The following is a 16,640-nucleotide window of genomic DNA, read 5'->3' as shown; positions in this document are numbered from 1 at the left end:
ATTTGATACTTATATATTAATATATTTGCTAAGGAGAAGAGTATTAAGAAAAATGTTTCAGAGTTCTTGGCAAATTATAAAGTTCTTAACAAATAGGAACTCCTATTATTATTCCTTTCCCTAAAAGCTGGGAGAGGCAGCCAAACACAGCCACTTGTATGTGACCTTCAGATCTGGGAACCCCTTCATGTATTCTTTGCCCACTAAAAAGCAGTAAGTGCTGGTACACAATATATATTTAATAGGTTTTTCATGATTTTAGGAAATCAGGTTTTCACACTGCGAGAGAGCATTTACTAAAAAACTGTCAATTCTAAGACTATAATATCTTCTAAATAAAATTACTAACGAACCAGAACTTTAATTTACCCAAATTCACCTCTTCTACAAAATCAGACTTATTCATCTACTACCAATGAGAACTCAACAGATTCTTACCTTAATGCTCAGTTCTTTTCTTATCTGTTCTGTTCTATTTAATTCCTTTCTAAGGATATCAATGGTTTCTTCCTTATCTTCCCTTTCTTTTTGCAAGATTTTAATTTTTTCTTCTTGTACTTTTGTTTTTTGTTGCAAATCTTAAAACAAACAAACAAACAGTCAGCTATATGGTTAGAGGTTGCATACTGATGTTACCCTGAAAAGGTTAATTAGCCACTATGTAATTAGAGCAAAAGAACGACAACTGGGAAGATGAAGAAATGCCTTGTTGAAAATAAAAGTTCCACAGTTTTGATGAATAGAAAATACCATGAAACTCTTCCTGTGGGCCAGTATTCTATAGAAAATGCCAAATCTCCATGTCTTTCCCTCTTCCTCTGTCCCTGATATTGTATGCATAGTTATGAGGGGAAAGACAATCCTCATAGATCAAGGGTTAGAAAGATATAAAAAAAATATATAAAAAATTATTTAGGCAGATGTCTAAGGCAAGTGAGTTAGAACAAAAATGTTTTTGTGGATCATTTCAGAGCTACTGCCATTAGAAGCTGGTAACTAAAAGTTACCTAGCACTGCCACCTGCTGTTACATTCTTTTAAAACTCTTTCTTTTGAAAAGACAATCCTTTCCTCGAATTCCCAGATTAAAAAAAATATATATTGCTTTTTCAATTTAATCAATCTAACTAAACTCTTCTGTAAAATGTTATGGCAAGAAAAGAAAAGTTATTTAAAATGTGATTTAAGCTTTAAAAAAGGGAGAGAAGTAGAAAATAAATCATGCTTTGATTCTTCTACCAACATAAGATATGTTAAAAAATATAGACAATATATTAAATAAGAAGTTAAAACTTACTTGCTAGCTTACATTCTCTGTCTACTAGTTGGTTCTGTACTTCTTTTCTCTGTTCTTCTTTCTCTATTAATTGGGCAATAGTTCTGAAGTTATAAAAAAAAATAGAAGAACACATCAAGGAAGTATTTCATTTCTTTTTCTTTCCAACAAGTATTTTAAGAGCAAATTAATAAGAAGAGTAATTACCTTACATTTTGTCAAATATGTATTTTATATCTAAAATAAGTGGTAATTCTATTAACTTTATCTATAAAAAACAATGCTCTGTATAAAGAGAATCACTGTTTTTAAATAATCCAAAATAATTAGAATTAAGAACTAGAGATTTTACTTTTCATTTTGTTGCTTGAATGACTCATTCAACTTTTTCACTGTCTCAATTTGTTTATTCAGAGAATCACATGTCATCTGCAAATCTTTATTCTTCTTTTCATTGGTTTCATTCCTGAAAAAAGACAAAATGAGTTGATATTTTTAGGGAGGCAAACATTTAATGGAAAAAAGAAACAGTGTCGCTTATTATCTCATCAAACCAAACTGCATACACTGAAGAAGAGGAATGTCATGAACAAGCAGGCCATAAAGAAAGATGAACTCTAAAAGACATAAAGATTTATTTTGGCTGACTTAGGAGGTAATATTTACTATAAAAAGGAAAAGTACGGGGCATTTACCTCATATTTATGGATATAGAGCTTTATGGATAATATTGCTCTACATAATTTGCTATATATATTATAGTTATTTTCATAGTTAGATCCAGAAAATTTTTAAAAACTTCTGTAAAAGGATGTAGTTTATTAAAAAATAAAACTTAAATCTGCTATTGTTAGCCCCTTGGGCATAATGTATGTTTAATTAAAAATGTCAAATTAATGATGTAGTTTGAGATACTAAACTTCACTTGCCTCTTCAGAGCTCTGCATCTAACAGTTCTGCTTAGTTTACTAGCAAAGTAAACACAGAAATACTTTCTAAAGTGATACTTTGACGCCCAAGTATTTTAGGCATAAAATGTCCTTTTTACTTCACTAAGTACAAACTGGTAGCACTGGCCAAATTTGCCTAGAAGTGTTTTATCTGTCCCATGTGGTTTTTACAATTCTGAATCTGAATGCCTTTAAATAGTCCCTACCATTAGCGATGACCTTTCTTCCCCCAGCCAACTTCATTATTTGTCCTGTCTGGCCCCAGAAGGCAGGAATTTTATCTCTTGGCCCCTCACTCACTATCTGGAACATCAACGGGATGTACAAGTGGTTCCTGGAAACCCCATATTTCTGTGGGGACCAATGCTTATTACTTTTTCTCACATCCTGACTTAACACCAATAGTCCACTCTACCAGGGCTGCCTAAAACAGATTTTGGAGAAAGTTATTGCTGGGAGAAAATATCCTGTTTAGGAAATTTTAATGTCACAAATTTTCTAGATGTATATGTTTTCCACCCTTCATTTTTATTGATTGGCAAATAAGCATATAGATCTTACAGAGTTAAAATCTTCTAGATCTCTATATTATAGCATAGATAGAAGATTTTTTCAAATCTTAATCAATGTTAAATTATAAATTAAAAAAAGAACAAGTTAATTGGGATGTTTTTATTGTTTGGTAGAGAATCTGTAATTGTTCCGGGTCTTCTTTATATCTCAGTTTTAAAATTGACCTAAAAGATTAAAAGAAGGAAAGCATGACAAAGGAGGAAAGCATGATCAATCTCGTATTTTGTTAGTAGGCATGTAAGCCTTTTTGAAAGGAAACTTGTCAATCCATCAAAAACCTGAGAGCACATATTCTTTAACCCAACAATTCACCTGTTAAGAATTTATTCCACAGATAAAGTCACATATATAAGTAAACCATATTCAGTGACATTAAGGAGAAATAATGAGTACAAACTGAGAGATGTTTTAAACACTAACACCTGAATTCCCATGTTATGAGACTGGAAATTGGATATGTTCAATTGAATATGAACTTGTTCATATTCAACACATTTGATGTACAGAAATGGCCAATTCATATGGCTCAACTTAACACAAATTATGACAACTAAGGTCCTTCAACATTTATGGAATGCCTGACTGTGTACTGAGTACTGCTGCAGGCCATAGGGGTTTGTCAGTGAACAAAGCAGATCAACTTGTTCTTGTGGTATTAAAACCCCAGATGACTGAGGACTGCATGAATACATGAAAGAAGCAGTGTCGACTGGAGAGAAACAAAGAAACCTGTATTCTATTTCTGACTTTGATCCTAAGTTTGAGTAAGCAATACTTCATTTACCTGTGATGTAAGTTTCTTGTCAACTCCTTAACTTATGGAATTATCAGAATATGTGAACGTTTACAAAAGGATTTTAGCACCACAGAAAAGAAATACTGTGTGTTCATTCTACACTCCTAACTTAACACAGAAAATTTTACTTTATTAATTTACCTCTGAACAAGTTCCATGTAGGATTTTGTCAGTATTTCATGTTCTTCAGCCACAGACTCTAATTTCCTATTATGTTGGAAGAGATGCTCAATATCACTCTGGGCTCTTTCTGATTCAACCTGCTGTGCCTTTAGCAACACACCAAGCTCTTCATTTTTTCTCTCTACTTCTCTCAACATACCAGCAAGTGTCCGTGCCTAAAACAAAACCAAACAGAACACAGACTTTTCTACTTCCATGTGTATTGCTGGCTCAATTTCTACAATTTAAAAGATTTACTAAATATCTAAGAGGCAAGCATCTATTTGGTTATATAAAGTTTTATTAGTCACATATACTTATTAATTAACTACTTCTAATAAATCTAACACTGTTACATTTTTTTTACTTAAGAGATTGTCCTGACTAGAAAAATCTCGGCATGACCAGACGCAAGGAAATTAGCACAATTATAACAACAAGAAAGTAGGTCTACATTCTGTACTTAATTAAAAGGGTATGTGTGGTCCCTGGGGCGAGCCATCAACACTAAACCATAAAGTTTACACAAATCAGTTTTCCCATTTCAGGTAAATATTAAAAATAAGATCTTAACTGTATCACAGATGTTTAAGCAACACTTAAAATTAAGCTAGCACAATTAGGGAATACAGCCTAAATTAATATGAAAGTATTTGTGACATGAAACATTAAAGAAACAGAACACTAGAATGAGAAGTGAACTCCCCCCAACACCCTTTAGCCTGAAAAATACTCTTATATTGAAATGCCACATAAAAACCTAAGCCCTTCTCTTTTTTTTGACAGTCTATAAAGCAGTAATACCCCATTATTTAGCGTTATTTTTTATAAGAAACCTTTCCAGTAAAACAGATAAAACATTAAATTCTCCAATAAAATGCAAGACATGTCCAACAGACATAGAATATAAGAAAATGCTATGGGAAGGGAGAGGACAAAATGATTTTAATATCACTAATTTTCTTTGTTGAAATTTATGATAAATCCAATACATTGTTAAGACAAATGAATCCACGTCAACAGGAGAAAAGGAAAACATGGTTATATTTATTTATATTTTTTTCAAATATGAATACTCTGAGAAGACTCTAAAGGTATTTTATGTGTCACTGACTTTAATATCTCTCAAAAATCAAATGACTTTATTACAGTTCATCATAAATGATATCAAACTGTTGAGACTCTGTTTATATTTGCTAGGAATTTCATATTACTGCAGTAAGCTCTCACTCCTAATGTACATATTGTGTGTATATGTGCGCACAGCACAATGTCAGACTTTCTGAGCACCTACCATGTGCCAAGTACTGTGCTTGCTGGGGCCTAGAGATACCGAAACTATCTCGAACATCAAGGGTGGGGAGCAGGGTTGTATAATTTTCACATGTATGGGAAGGAGAAGACAAGAGACAGCTTCCTAAGAAATGGAAGTATTTAAACTAAAATATGAAGGCTTATTAGGAGTTAGGCAGAGAAAGAGGAAAAGGTGTTCTAGACATGGAAGAGCAAATACAAGGACAGAGAAACCTGAGTATGTCAACTAACTGCAGAGCAATAGAACTGCATAAGAAACTGCAAAGAAATCTGATATAGGTGATCGCAGAGAATGCACAGAAATGCAAGGAGATGAGGAATGAAAGTAATTTTAGAATCCTACATGCCAAACTAAGGAATTTAAAATCATCTGCTGAGTAAAATGGTAAGCCACTACAGGTATATACCACAGAAGCAATAAAATCAGATTACAGCTTCAGAAGTCACTGTAGGGGAACAAGGGAGGGTGGAACCAAATACAAAAAGATGACTTGGGATGCACGTAGAGGGTGGGTGAAAAGAGGGCTCCAGACTGAAGGTAAAAAGACTAACTGGAGGATTTGCTATGATTCATATAAAAAATGAAAAGAATTTGACTTGTAGCAAATAGTAGCAAGAAGAAACAGGCAGGAAAAGGTAATATTTAGAAGGTAGAATCAACTGGATTTGGTGAATGACTAATTGTAGGAAGTAAACTGTATGATTTCCAGGATTTTTATCTAGAACTCTTCAGAACAAGATGGAATATATAAAAAGGAGTAAATTTTTGAAATGGGTGATGAGTTCAGGACTGTTCATACTGAATGGGAAGTATTTGCTATATATTTAAAAAGAGCTATACAGGAAGCATTAATGCTTAGTGGAAAGTATCTGGGCTCAGCATATAAAACTGGTAACATTAACATTCTGGTAATGACTGAATCCCTGGACTATTTAAGGAAGGGCAAAGGACTTAGAACATAATGCCAGGAAAACCCAACATTTAAGGGTTGAATGGATGAATAGAAGTCCTTAAAGGATATAGAAAAAGAATATCCATTTAGTGTAGAAAGAAAATCAGAAGATATTGGGGTGACCAAAATCAAAGGGGGAAGGTTTCAAGATGGAGGGAGTAGTGAAATGCTGAGAACAGTTTACTTCAAACACTAACAAAAATAAAACTAAAATTTTGTACATGTTCTGCTTCATTTATTTTTCTACATATCAGATAAGTTTTTATATTGTACACACCTCTGTCTCAGCTTGAGTTCTTTGACAGCGATATTGAGCAATCAGTCTATCAGCCTGTGCAAGGGCTAGAGCTTTTGCTTCCAAAAGATCTTGTAGCCTGCTTTCTTTGGACTGTAAGAAGACAAACCATTTATCTTTATCACTTACCAGAAAAACATCTATTAAAGCTCAACTGTTATGTATAGTTAAAATAAGCTTGTACTCACGGCTAATGTGGACAGTTTCATCTCATATACATCCATTATGTCAGATATTCTCACATCATTAATTTGTTCCTTTACCTAAGTTTTAATACAACAGTCAAAAATCAGAAAATCAGAAATTTTAACACTCAACACAATAAAAAAAAAATGCCTAGTGTGAAACCAAATCATTAAAACTTAATGGTAACAAAGTAAAAAAAATTAATCCTGTATTAGGCAGTTCACAAACATTTCACTAACCTGGCTATTGCAGAAGAGTATCTGGGTAGGACTTGATATGCTTGTGGGATATATTTCTTAAACAGAGGGAGAGGATGAGGGTGGACTAACTGGGGGAAGACTAGGGGGAAAATGATTGGTGTTAAAATGTGGGAATTTTATAGCTAATTTTTTTCTTTCTTTCCAAACTTTCTAGAATGTTGTTATTTTCATATTAAAAGATAAGGTTTCATTGATCAAATTGGCATCTTAAGTTATTTAAATAAATGTTATAATCAGGAGTGATATTTAGTTGGTATGTACCAGGCAGAATCCCATTTATAATGGTTATTTACCACTCACCACCATTCCAGCCTGAAGTTTCTCTATTAATTCCTCAATGTTCAATCCTGGAACTCTAGCTTTCAAAAGTGGAGGAGTTAAACATTTTACTGATGTTGGAAGACTGTGATTTAGAGATTGCAAGGGCATTCTCTTGGGCATATGTTCTGTTTCCTGTTGTCTATAGGCATTGTTTGCTGCTATACTTTCTCCAAGTCTGAATAGGAAGAAAGAAAGAAAGAAAGAATGAATGGATGGATGCATTACAAAAAAATAGTGGAAGGAGAGCCTGGGTGGCTCAGTCAGTTGAGGGTTCAACTCTTGATTTCAGCCTAGATCATGATCTCAGGGTTGTGAGATAGAGCCCTGCCACAGGCTTTGCACTAGTTTGAGATTGTCTCTCTCCCTCTCTGTCTGCTCCCCCACCCCACTTGTACCACACACTCTCTCTCAATAAATAAAATCTTAAAAAAAAAAAAAAAAAATAGAGGAGGGTGCCTAGGTGGCTCAGTGGGTTAAGCTTCTGCCTTCAGCTCAGGTCAGAATCTCAGGAACCTGGGATTGAGCCCCACATCAGGCTCTCTGCTTGGCGGGGAACCTGCTTCCCCGTCTCTGCCTACTTGTGTGCTCTCTCTGTCAAATAAATAAATAAAATCTTAAAAAAAAAAAAAATAGAGGAAAGGGTAGTTAGTATAGAATTAGAGAATATTTAGAATGGATCTTTTTGGGGAATATACGCCTTCAAATATTTTTGAAATAATCTTGGATCTATGATGAAGCCACATTTTGGAAAATACCTTAAATACTGTCAAGTAAATGCTTTTCTACTTACAATCCTTTATAATGACAATCTCACCTCTTTTCTGGAGACATTAGAACTAGTCTGTAAGTATGGATTATTTGTTAAACTTAAGTACAATGTTATTGCTGTTGGTAAGAACATCCTTCTTACCATGGGCAACATCACCTGTCCTTCACCTATGTCCTTCATTCTTACCCTTTCTCATTCAGAATCTTCTCACTAACCTGACTCCCATCCTGCCCCATTTATCGTGTCTTGTTCCTGCCACAGGGTCTTTCAATGAGCTGTTCCTTTACTAGAATATTCTTCCCACCAGATCTGTATAGAGCTGGTTCCATCTTATTATCAGCTCTCAGTACAAATTCACTTTCTCAGAGAGCCCCCTACACCCATACTGACATGCACATTATGAAACTTAATTTTTTTAATTTGTCTCCCAACTAGAATATAAACCATATGACAGAGGTTCCCAGTCTAATTTACTGCAATATCTAAAATGACTGACTAGAAGAGGGCCTGGCACATACTTGGCCCTCACCAGATGGAAATGTACACCAAAAAACGTACTTATGTACCCACCCACCCATCTAACATATAAATTTACCTTATTAAACTAAGATGATATAAACAAAGGCATAAAAAGACATAAAATAAATGAACACCTGACATAGTTTCTAAAGAGAAAATTATGTAACACCAGTAAGACAGGGGCAGCCAAGATATAAAGAAATGGTAGGAAGATCTCATATACAGGGTCAGAGAATGAGACTCCCACTTTCAGTGAAGCTGAAGCATTCCATTCTGAAACACAGGGGCTTTCCTTTATGTCAGATTACCACAACTGGAGCAACCAAGCTCCAGATGAATGAAGCAGCTTCATAGATCATTTCCAGATCTTAACTTGAGAAACTCCCTATCTGTCCATTTGTTTAAAAATATTTACAATGAAGAGAATTCTGATTATGTGGTCTCTAGGTCTTATTCTCCACAGTTCTTAATCTCTTAATTTATGACTAAATTATTAATTCTGAAAAATAAGTTTCTAAGTCAGTTAAAAGAAATAGCAGAGGGACTCCTGGCTCAGTCAGTTAAGCATCTGCTTTTGGTTCAGGTGGTGATCCCAGTGTCCTGGGATGGAGTCCCACCTCTCCCCATGTCAGGGGCTCCTAGCTCAGTAGGGAGCCTGCTTCTTCCTGCCCCTTCCCCCACTTCTGCGCACGCTCTCTCTCACTCTCTCAAATAAATAAATTCTTTAACAACAGAAAAATAGCAAATATTCTCCTAATGATTGAAATCAATGAGAATAATGGGCAATTCTGCCTGGCCACTATCTATTTTACTTTCTGATAAAAGCACAAAATTTTTTTTTTTTTTAAATCCTCCCACTGCCCCCAAATTAACTTTCACTTCATGTAGTTCTCACAGTTGAACCCTTGTTATCTGCCAAGGTCCTTCAATGGCAAATGACCCAGATTTGGTCAACAAAAGTGATGCTTAGGTTTATTTAAACAGGGCACCTGGGGCAGGTAAGCTCAGGTCATGATCCTGGAGTCCCAGGATCCAGTCCCACATTCAGCTCCCTGCTTAGCAGGGTGTCTGCTTCTCCCCCGAACCTCTCTCCTCTCATGTTCTCTCTCATTCTCTCAAATAAATAAATAAAATCTTAAAAAAAAAAAAATACTTATTTAAATAACTGGGAAGAGAAGCTTTTTGTTTTCTTTCCTGCTTTGTTTTTGTTGGTTGTTTTTTAGTCCTAAAAGCCATGTTGTTTATTAAGTGTTTAATCTTTTAGAGCAGTTTCCCATTTTATCCTCTGGCAAACCCTTAAGCTGAAGATATTCTTCCTCACATCTAATCTGAATGTCTTTTTTTTAGGGGAGGGGGGCATATAGCTGACACAGGGAAAGCTCATTCTATGTAAGAACTAAACTGGGTAAGATATAAGCATAGTCCAGAAGCTATTATATCAAATAGAGGAAGTGAGAGAAAGAGAGGCATAGTGCCTGAAAAACATTTAACCCGTCTGAAGCTAGTTTTTCCCTGAGTATACACCTGGTCTTTTCAGGTACTGAAATCAAATTTTCTTTTAATCACTTGAAAAATTACCAACATCAGAAGTCTCTGATTCACAGAATTTCTAATCTCTCTGTGTTGAGGACTATTAAAGAAACACAGCAGGATATTCCAGGACCACAAGAGATACACTGCAAATGACTACAACTCACACTAAAGCAGGAAAATCTGGCAGTGGAGCAGCTTCCAACAATATTCCCAGTCCAGACTGTACTTGTTCTCTATTATCTGATGTTAAAGCAAAAGCCAAGGGAGTAATCAGGCGTGGATCCTAAGCAAATCAAGAAACCAAAAAACAATAGGCACAAGGAATAAATAATGTCAGGATTTTTAAAGCAAGGTGAGTAAACAGAGCTAAACCATAAAATAATTCCAGGCAAATTCTGAAAGGTTTCTATCTGCTGTTTGAATGTATTCATTAGCCTTTACTTTGTTATAATTATCTATGCAGTCAATATGAACACTAGCTTTGAAAAAATCTGGCAAAAGTTTTGTTGTGCCTATGAAAATCACATCTTACATATTATGATGAATTTAAAATATGATCCACAACTGACTGATATTTTGAATTACTGTTTTATTTTTCTAGCTACCTTTAAAAGAAAATCTGACTGTAAGAACAAATAATCATTTCCAATAAAAGTAAAAAAAAAGTAAAACTCAAATTAACTAGAAAAATTCTAATTTTGTCACTGAAATAATTATATTTAACACACAAGTCCTTCATGTCAGTAAATATTTTACATTAGTACTGTAAGCTCCAAATCATTTATTCTGAAAAAATCTCCTAATTGACACAAAATCAGTTTGACCCAATTTTTAAGTTGTTAACAGAGAACAAATATTAAAATATGAATCCTTTATAATTATTTACATTTTACAATGTTGAGGGTCTTGTAAGTACTCAAGTATAATCTTATGCCACAGAACCATGTTAAAAGCTGGGCTTTAGGGTGGCTCAGTGGGTTAAAGCCTTTGCTTTCGGCTCAGGTCATGATCCCAGCACCCTGGGATCGAGCCCCGCATCGAGCTCTCTGCTTGGCGGGGAGCCTGCTTCCCTTCCTCTCTGCCTCTCTGCCTACTTGTGATCTCTCTCTGTCAAATAAGTAAAATCTTAAAAAAAAAAAAAAAAAGCAAAAGCTGGGCTTTATCTCCATAACCCTCATTGTAACCCTTCATAACTGCTCCCATGGAGGGGAATTCATTATTTTCATTCTGTAGTTAAGGAAGCTAGAGCTCAGACAAGTGAAATAGCTTGCTCAAGTCTGCAATGACTTGACTGACTGGTGGAGTCAACATCTGAAGCCCATCTCTTCAGCATTATGCTCTCCAAAGCGTACAAGGGGCTCCTGTATAAGGTTTCAGTTTTGACTTCTACCCTGTCTATATAGACCAGAACCATCTTTGTTTATTATAGTAACTCAATTCACACATGTTTGCTAAGTATCTATTTTAAGTCAGGTTTTGTGGCTATCAAGGTAAACATTAGAGCTCTTATTCAGCTACCATCATCAAAATTCGTGAGTCAGCTATTCTCTGCATACCCTCTCTGGTCTTACTATCACTCACAATCATGTCCTTTTCTTCCAGATGTGTCCCTTATCCCCTTAACACTCGACATCATCAATCCCAACCAAAAACAAAAACTCCAAAACAAATAACACTTCCCCTTCACTGCAGTGCTATTAGAAATAAACAAAAAAACCTAAAGTATGGCACAAGAAAGGAAAAAGGCTGAAGAAGCTCTACTATCATGAACATCCTATACATTATAGTCACAAGCATTTATGTTCAATTCCTGCAAAACTACGTAAAATTACAGTGTACTGGGAATAAAATAGCTACTTAAGGCAATTAACTCTTTTCTGATAGCCAATTCTAAGATAAACACTTTCTAAACCTCAAAATATTAAAACAGAAACTCACACTTAGGAAGCATTTATGTATGAATAAACTTCAATATTTGAAGAGTTTACACTCACCTGAAGGATTTTATAGAAGCTTACTTCCATACCAGGAACCAACTGTTTAAGTCTGTTCATCAAATCAAGAGTTTTCAAAACTACATCAGCAGCAAGTTTGCTTAAAAATAAATATTTAAATTAGATAACCAAAAAGTTGCTTAGAACTTTATTTCTGTCCATGATTTTACAGAAATTCTGAAAAAACCAACACTTTTGTTTTTAAACCTCAGGAAGATAAAGTATTGTTTCTTTTGAGAAGTAAAAATATAACAGAGACCAGCATCCTTATAACCCAACACCCCAAAAGAACAAATTGGCATTAACAGTCTAAATTCAGACAGTGTTTTCAAATACCACTGAGCTTCCACTTTCTGAGCCAAATTACCAACAGCATCAGCAAAATGACCTACTTAATTTTTAGCTTTTTCACTGGAATATCAATAAAGGGCAACCTTAAGCAATACAGAATACCTTACATTTATCAAATAAATTATACTAAGCCATGTTCTTAGCCTCATACCACAAAAGGAGTATAAAAAAGTAAAAAAAAAAGTAATCCTTGTTCTTGAGGAGCACAATTATTGACAATTATGTCATTTATGGAAATTGGAACAAATCAATGTCTAGCATTCAGGTCCTCAATAAAGATTTGTTAATGGACTTAATTCATGCGGAAAAGGAGCAATAAAATAATCTATCTCTCTCATCACTATCAGTGAAAATTCACCTTTAAACCATAAGTCTTAACATGCTTAGGAAAAGAACTGTCTTTTTTAGTAGGAAACCTTCAGCAGTAACTGATTTCCTGGTAATAAAAAAAATGACCTTCTGTTTTTTCATGCCTTTTTGTTTAAAACACAAAATTACTGAGGCAATGTCAGAAAGAACCTCCAGAAAAGAACTATGAAAGACACTTCAGGATAATCAAAAATTAAAACAAAACACAAACCTAAACAATGAAAAACAAATCATGGATGTTAAGATTATCCTTTCTTCAAGGCATGTAATCTATGAATTGAATGAATTTTTAAAAAATTATGAAAAAACTTGTTAATTCCCTGCTATACCTTGAGTTAATAGTTCATACCCAAGGATTACCTCCAAGAGGAGAGAATCACTAGATCTTTTGATTTTTATTATGTTTGGTATTACCATTTTGCCATTTGGATTTTATATACTCACCACAATTCAGAATCTGCTACCTTTGTTCCAAACCCCAGATCAATCTTGCCGTATGTAAATTGTTGTTCTATCAAAGTGGTACATTTGATAGTAGTCAGAGTTTTTGCAACGTGCATTTTTAGAGAATCATCTCCACACAGAGGTTAAGTTTTGTTAAGGAATACAAACAAAAAATTCTCAAAAAAACCCTTATATTCGTATAGCACTTCACAGTATTAAGAGTGATTCCATACAAATTATCTTGTCACTGCACTTCCATATAATCATCGTTACATTAGCTCAATGACAGATTAGGAAACTAAAGCTTAGAGCATTTAAGTGACTGGTAAGTGGCAAGAGATGGGACTGACACCATGTCTGTTACTCTGCTGGATGTTAGTATTTTCTTAGAAGCTTATTACAGTGGTTCAATATTTGCTGAACTAAGGGAAGTCATTTTTTTCTATTTTGTAATATTGTAAGTTAACTTGAGTATCATTTAAAAAGTATCAAATTTGGCTTAAAACCGTACCAATTCTGAGGCCTGCATATATTACAGATAGATATCAACAATCAAGCAAAATAATCATGTGTCTCTACAGCAGTGGTTTTCAACTTTAGCTGCATGTTAGAATCATGTGAGTAGTTTGATCAATCAATCACAATCTCCCCACTGCCCACACACCAGGGCTCTAGATTACTCCAATCAGGTTAGAATTGCTGGAAGTAAGGTTCAGGTGTCAGGATTTTTAAAATGTTCTTCAGGTTATTCTAATACATAATCAGGATTGAGAATCACTGCTGTAGGGAAGAGAAAAATTAAGGAGCAGTAACTCTGAGAAGAGAGTAAATAGATGTGGAATTTGCTCTAGGGCAGGACGAAGTTGAGCAAATTCTTACTACTGAGATATAAGGAAACTTGACCAAGTAAAGATAAAAGATCTGGTTGAGATATAAAGGTTTCTTGTTGATAATAATAAAAACACATTAATGAAATATTTTTTAAAAATGGGACTTGGGCTTCAAAAGGCTTAGAATTAACTGATCTAAAAGAAAAGAGCAAACACAAGAAAAGACCTAAGAAAACCTGAATACAAAAGTTAGGCGGTGACACAAATTGAACTCAAGGTTTTCTTTTTTTGTAATGAATGAAATTGTCTTGACATGTGTCTTTTTTTATAACCTAGTATATCACCTTTATTAAAATATTTCTAGAGGCTTTAACTTTCAGTAAAAATTAGAATATAAGCTAAAATACTAACAACTTTACCAATGTTTGTTTATTCTCTGATACAATGAACCAGTGATGGCCCCACAAATCATCCAGAGAAAGCAATTAGCATTAGATAGTAATAAAGCAGTTATTTTAGAATGTATCTCTTAATCTCAAATTGCAGTAAAAATGTACAAATCAAGTTTAAAAAGTTTAAAAAGTTAAAAATTATGAAATATTCTTTAGTTTAAAAGTTTTACTAGAAAAATAAGGGAAAAAATTCTGGACAACTTCTTCATAGACTCCTCATTGAGAATTAGTTCTATAGTTTAAACTCCAATTCAATAGTCCTGAATTGATATACAAGTATGAGAAGTGACACATTTACAAACAAAGACAAAATTGCAGTAAAAGTGATGCTAGAAAAAAATGAATGGCTAGTTTCCATGTTTTAACAGTAAAGGATATTTAACAAAACTTCAGTGGCCTTGACCATCCTTTCACATTTTTTTTTTAATAAGGCTTCATCTAGATTTTGTTCTGTGAACTGAAGTTGATCAAGGACTGTAGGCAGCAGAAGGGTCACAAAACGGTCAGCTGAGGAACAGTTAGCAGTATCTACAACGTCCTGGAGAATTAACCACCACCAGTGATGAAAAATAAAGATGGAATACAGAACGCAGAGTCATCACCGAGCAGCAACATTCTCATCAAATCTCTTCTAATTACTTCAATATTTAATTGACCTGTGTCTCCTATTTAAAACCTACCCTTTTATCCAATTTAGATGGCTATGATGACCTTTTTCTTAAATGAAACAATAAGGTTTTAAGCTACTTAACTGCAAACAAGACTTTCCCAGGGATTGTGTCCATGATTTGAAAACAAGAATCCTGAATTTGTTAAGTGCAATTACAATAATTAAATAACTATCACTGGTCTTAATACTTTACAATCATGAATAATTTCCATCAGAATCTTGAAGACTTTTTTAAATGCTAAAACTGATTAACAGTTAAGACCAACATAAAACAGAGTAATTTGTCCATCAGATCCAGTCATGAGGGAAATACTCTAAGATACTGTGGTAGGCAGAATGAGTACAAAAACAGGGACAATAGTACAGAATGCTAAGTGAGCTAGAAAGTATAATAAAGTGGAATGTAATGGCCTCTAGGGAAAGAATTTTTGTCTATATCCCAAGTGCCTAGCAGTGTCTGACATGTTTCACTGCATCTTAGTGACTGAATCCAATGTTCCTATATTAGTCCAGTCAACAGGCTAATAAAGACAGCAGACAGTATCTACCAAGATGGAGGAACAGAATGTGACTACTGCAAGAAGTATAGGCAGACAACAAGCTGTAAAATCTCAGCAAATACTTTTACTTATTACACTGAAAGGAGTATATATATGTTATTTAGTGCAAAAAAAGAAAACACAACGTTCCTGACTTTGTCCAAAAAAGGGAAATTCAGTGACTGAAAGAAAGGGAGTTAGCTAAATGTTTTCCTAAAGTGTATAAACAATTAGTTTATTGTGGATGTTTTTGAAAGTAAACTGTTCACTGAGAATCGTTAAATGGAAAAGTCAATTGGTCTATTATTATATTACCTCAAATATTTCCTTGAACAAATCCAAGGCTAAAATAGAACAGTTTTCTGACCCATCCAGAGGTTGGCTTGACCAACGAAGTAGAGCCACTGTAGGTTCTAAACATTTAGAACGGCTTCCCAGAATGGTGTTGCCAGATGGAGACTGTTCAAATATCATCTGAGTGAGGACGTGGCGCAGCTGAGTCACTGAACAGAAGGCAAGAAGTAATTCTAAAACCTGTGCAATATAAAGTCTTCGTTAAATGTCAATTTCATTGGCCTTTAATGTACAAAACAACCAAGTGATCAAGCTGAAAATGACATTTTTAAAGAAGATACTTTAAAACAAAAATTAAAGACAGCTTCCAATTTTTCTTTAAGTAATATTTTTCAAAATGCAAAGTTACAAAATTTGTTAATGGTAGTTACTCCTAGTAAGCAGAGCTGTGAGAGCCAAAGAAAGGAGGGCAACTTCAACTAATATCATGTCTTCTATAGTACTTAGTTGTTTTTGTTTTTCAAAGCACAGATATACTGTTTTTACAGTGAAAAAAAAGTTAGAAACTACCTGCAATCATGCTGAGATTTGAGAATTCCTATAAAGCATACTTTAGGATAATACTGAAAAGTGGTATTCCTAAGCTTTAAAACCTTAAGTATGGCTATTTCTACATTGTGTGCATGCTTTTGACATTGTAGCTGTTAACTCCTCTATTCTACACCTCAGTTCTTTACATCATAAATTGGGCCTTTATAACATCACATAACATCCCACACCAACATATTTAT

At 34.3% G+C, this 16,640-nt stretch overlaps 1 protein-coding gene across 1 annotated transcript in view; it reads right to left on the bottom strand.

The window, feature by feature from the left end:
* The window catches only part of CIP2A (cellular inhibitor of PP2A), a 38,969-nt gene that overhangs the window by 6,268 nt on the left and 16,061 nt on the right, over positions 1-16,640 (bottom strand). Inside the window, exons 9-20 of the mRNA XM_059164219.1 lie at positions 15,871-16,089; positions 14,725-14,884; positions 13,065-13,206; positions 11,901-12,000; positions 10,071-10,189; positions 7,065-7,260; positions 6,507-6,581; positions 6,301-6,411; positions 3,736-3,932; positions 1,628-1,741; positions 1,297-1,379; positions 439-578 (exon numbers count right to left, since the gene is read on the bottom strand). Coding sequence (XP_059020202.1) covers positions 439-578; positions 1,297-1,379; positions 1,628-1,741; positions 3,736-3,932; positions 6,301-6,411; positions 6,507-6,581; positions 7,065-7,260; positions 10,071-10,189; positions 11,901-12,000; positions 13,065-13,206; positions 14,725-14,884; positions 15,871-16,089 — 1,656 coding nt within the window. The remainder of the gene's footprint in view (positions 1-438; positions 579-1,296; positions 1,380-1,627; positions 1,742-3,735; positions 3,933-6,300; positions 6,412-6,506; positions 6,582-7,064; positions 7,261-10,070; positions 10,190-11,900; positions 12,001-13,064; positions 13,207-14,724; positions 14,885-15,870; positions 16,090-16,640) is intronic.

This window comes from Mustela lutreola, chromosome 2 (assembly GCF_030435805.1).
Source record: "Mustela lutreola isolate mMusLut2 chromosome 2, mMusLut2.pri, whole genome shotgun sequence".
Classification (NCBI taxonomy): Eukaryota; Metazoa; Chordata; class Mammalia; order Carnivora; family Mustelidae; genus Mustela; species Mustela lutreola.
The sequence above is the reverse complement of the archived record's forward strand: the minus strand, read 5'-3'. Positions and strand labels throughout refer to the sequence as shown.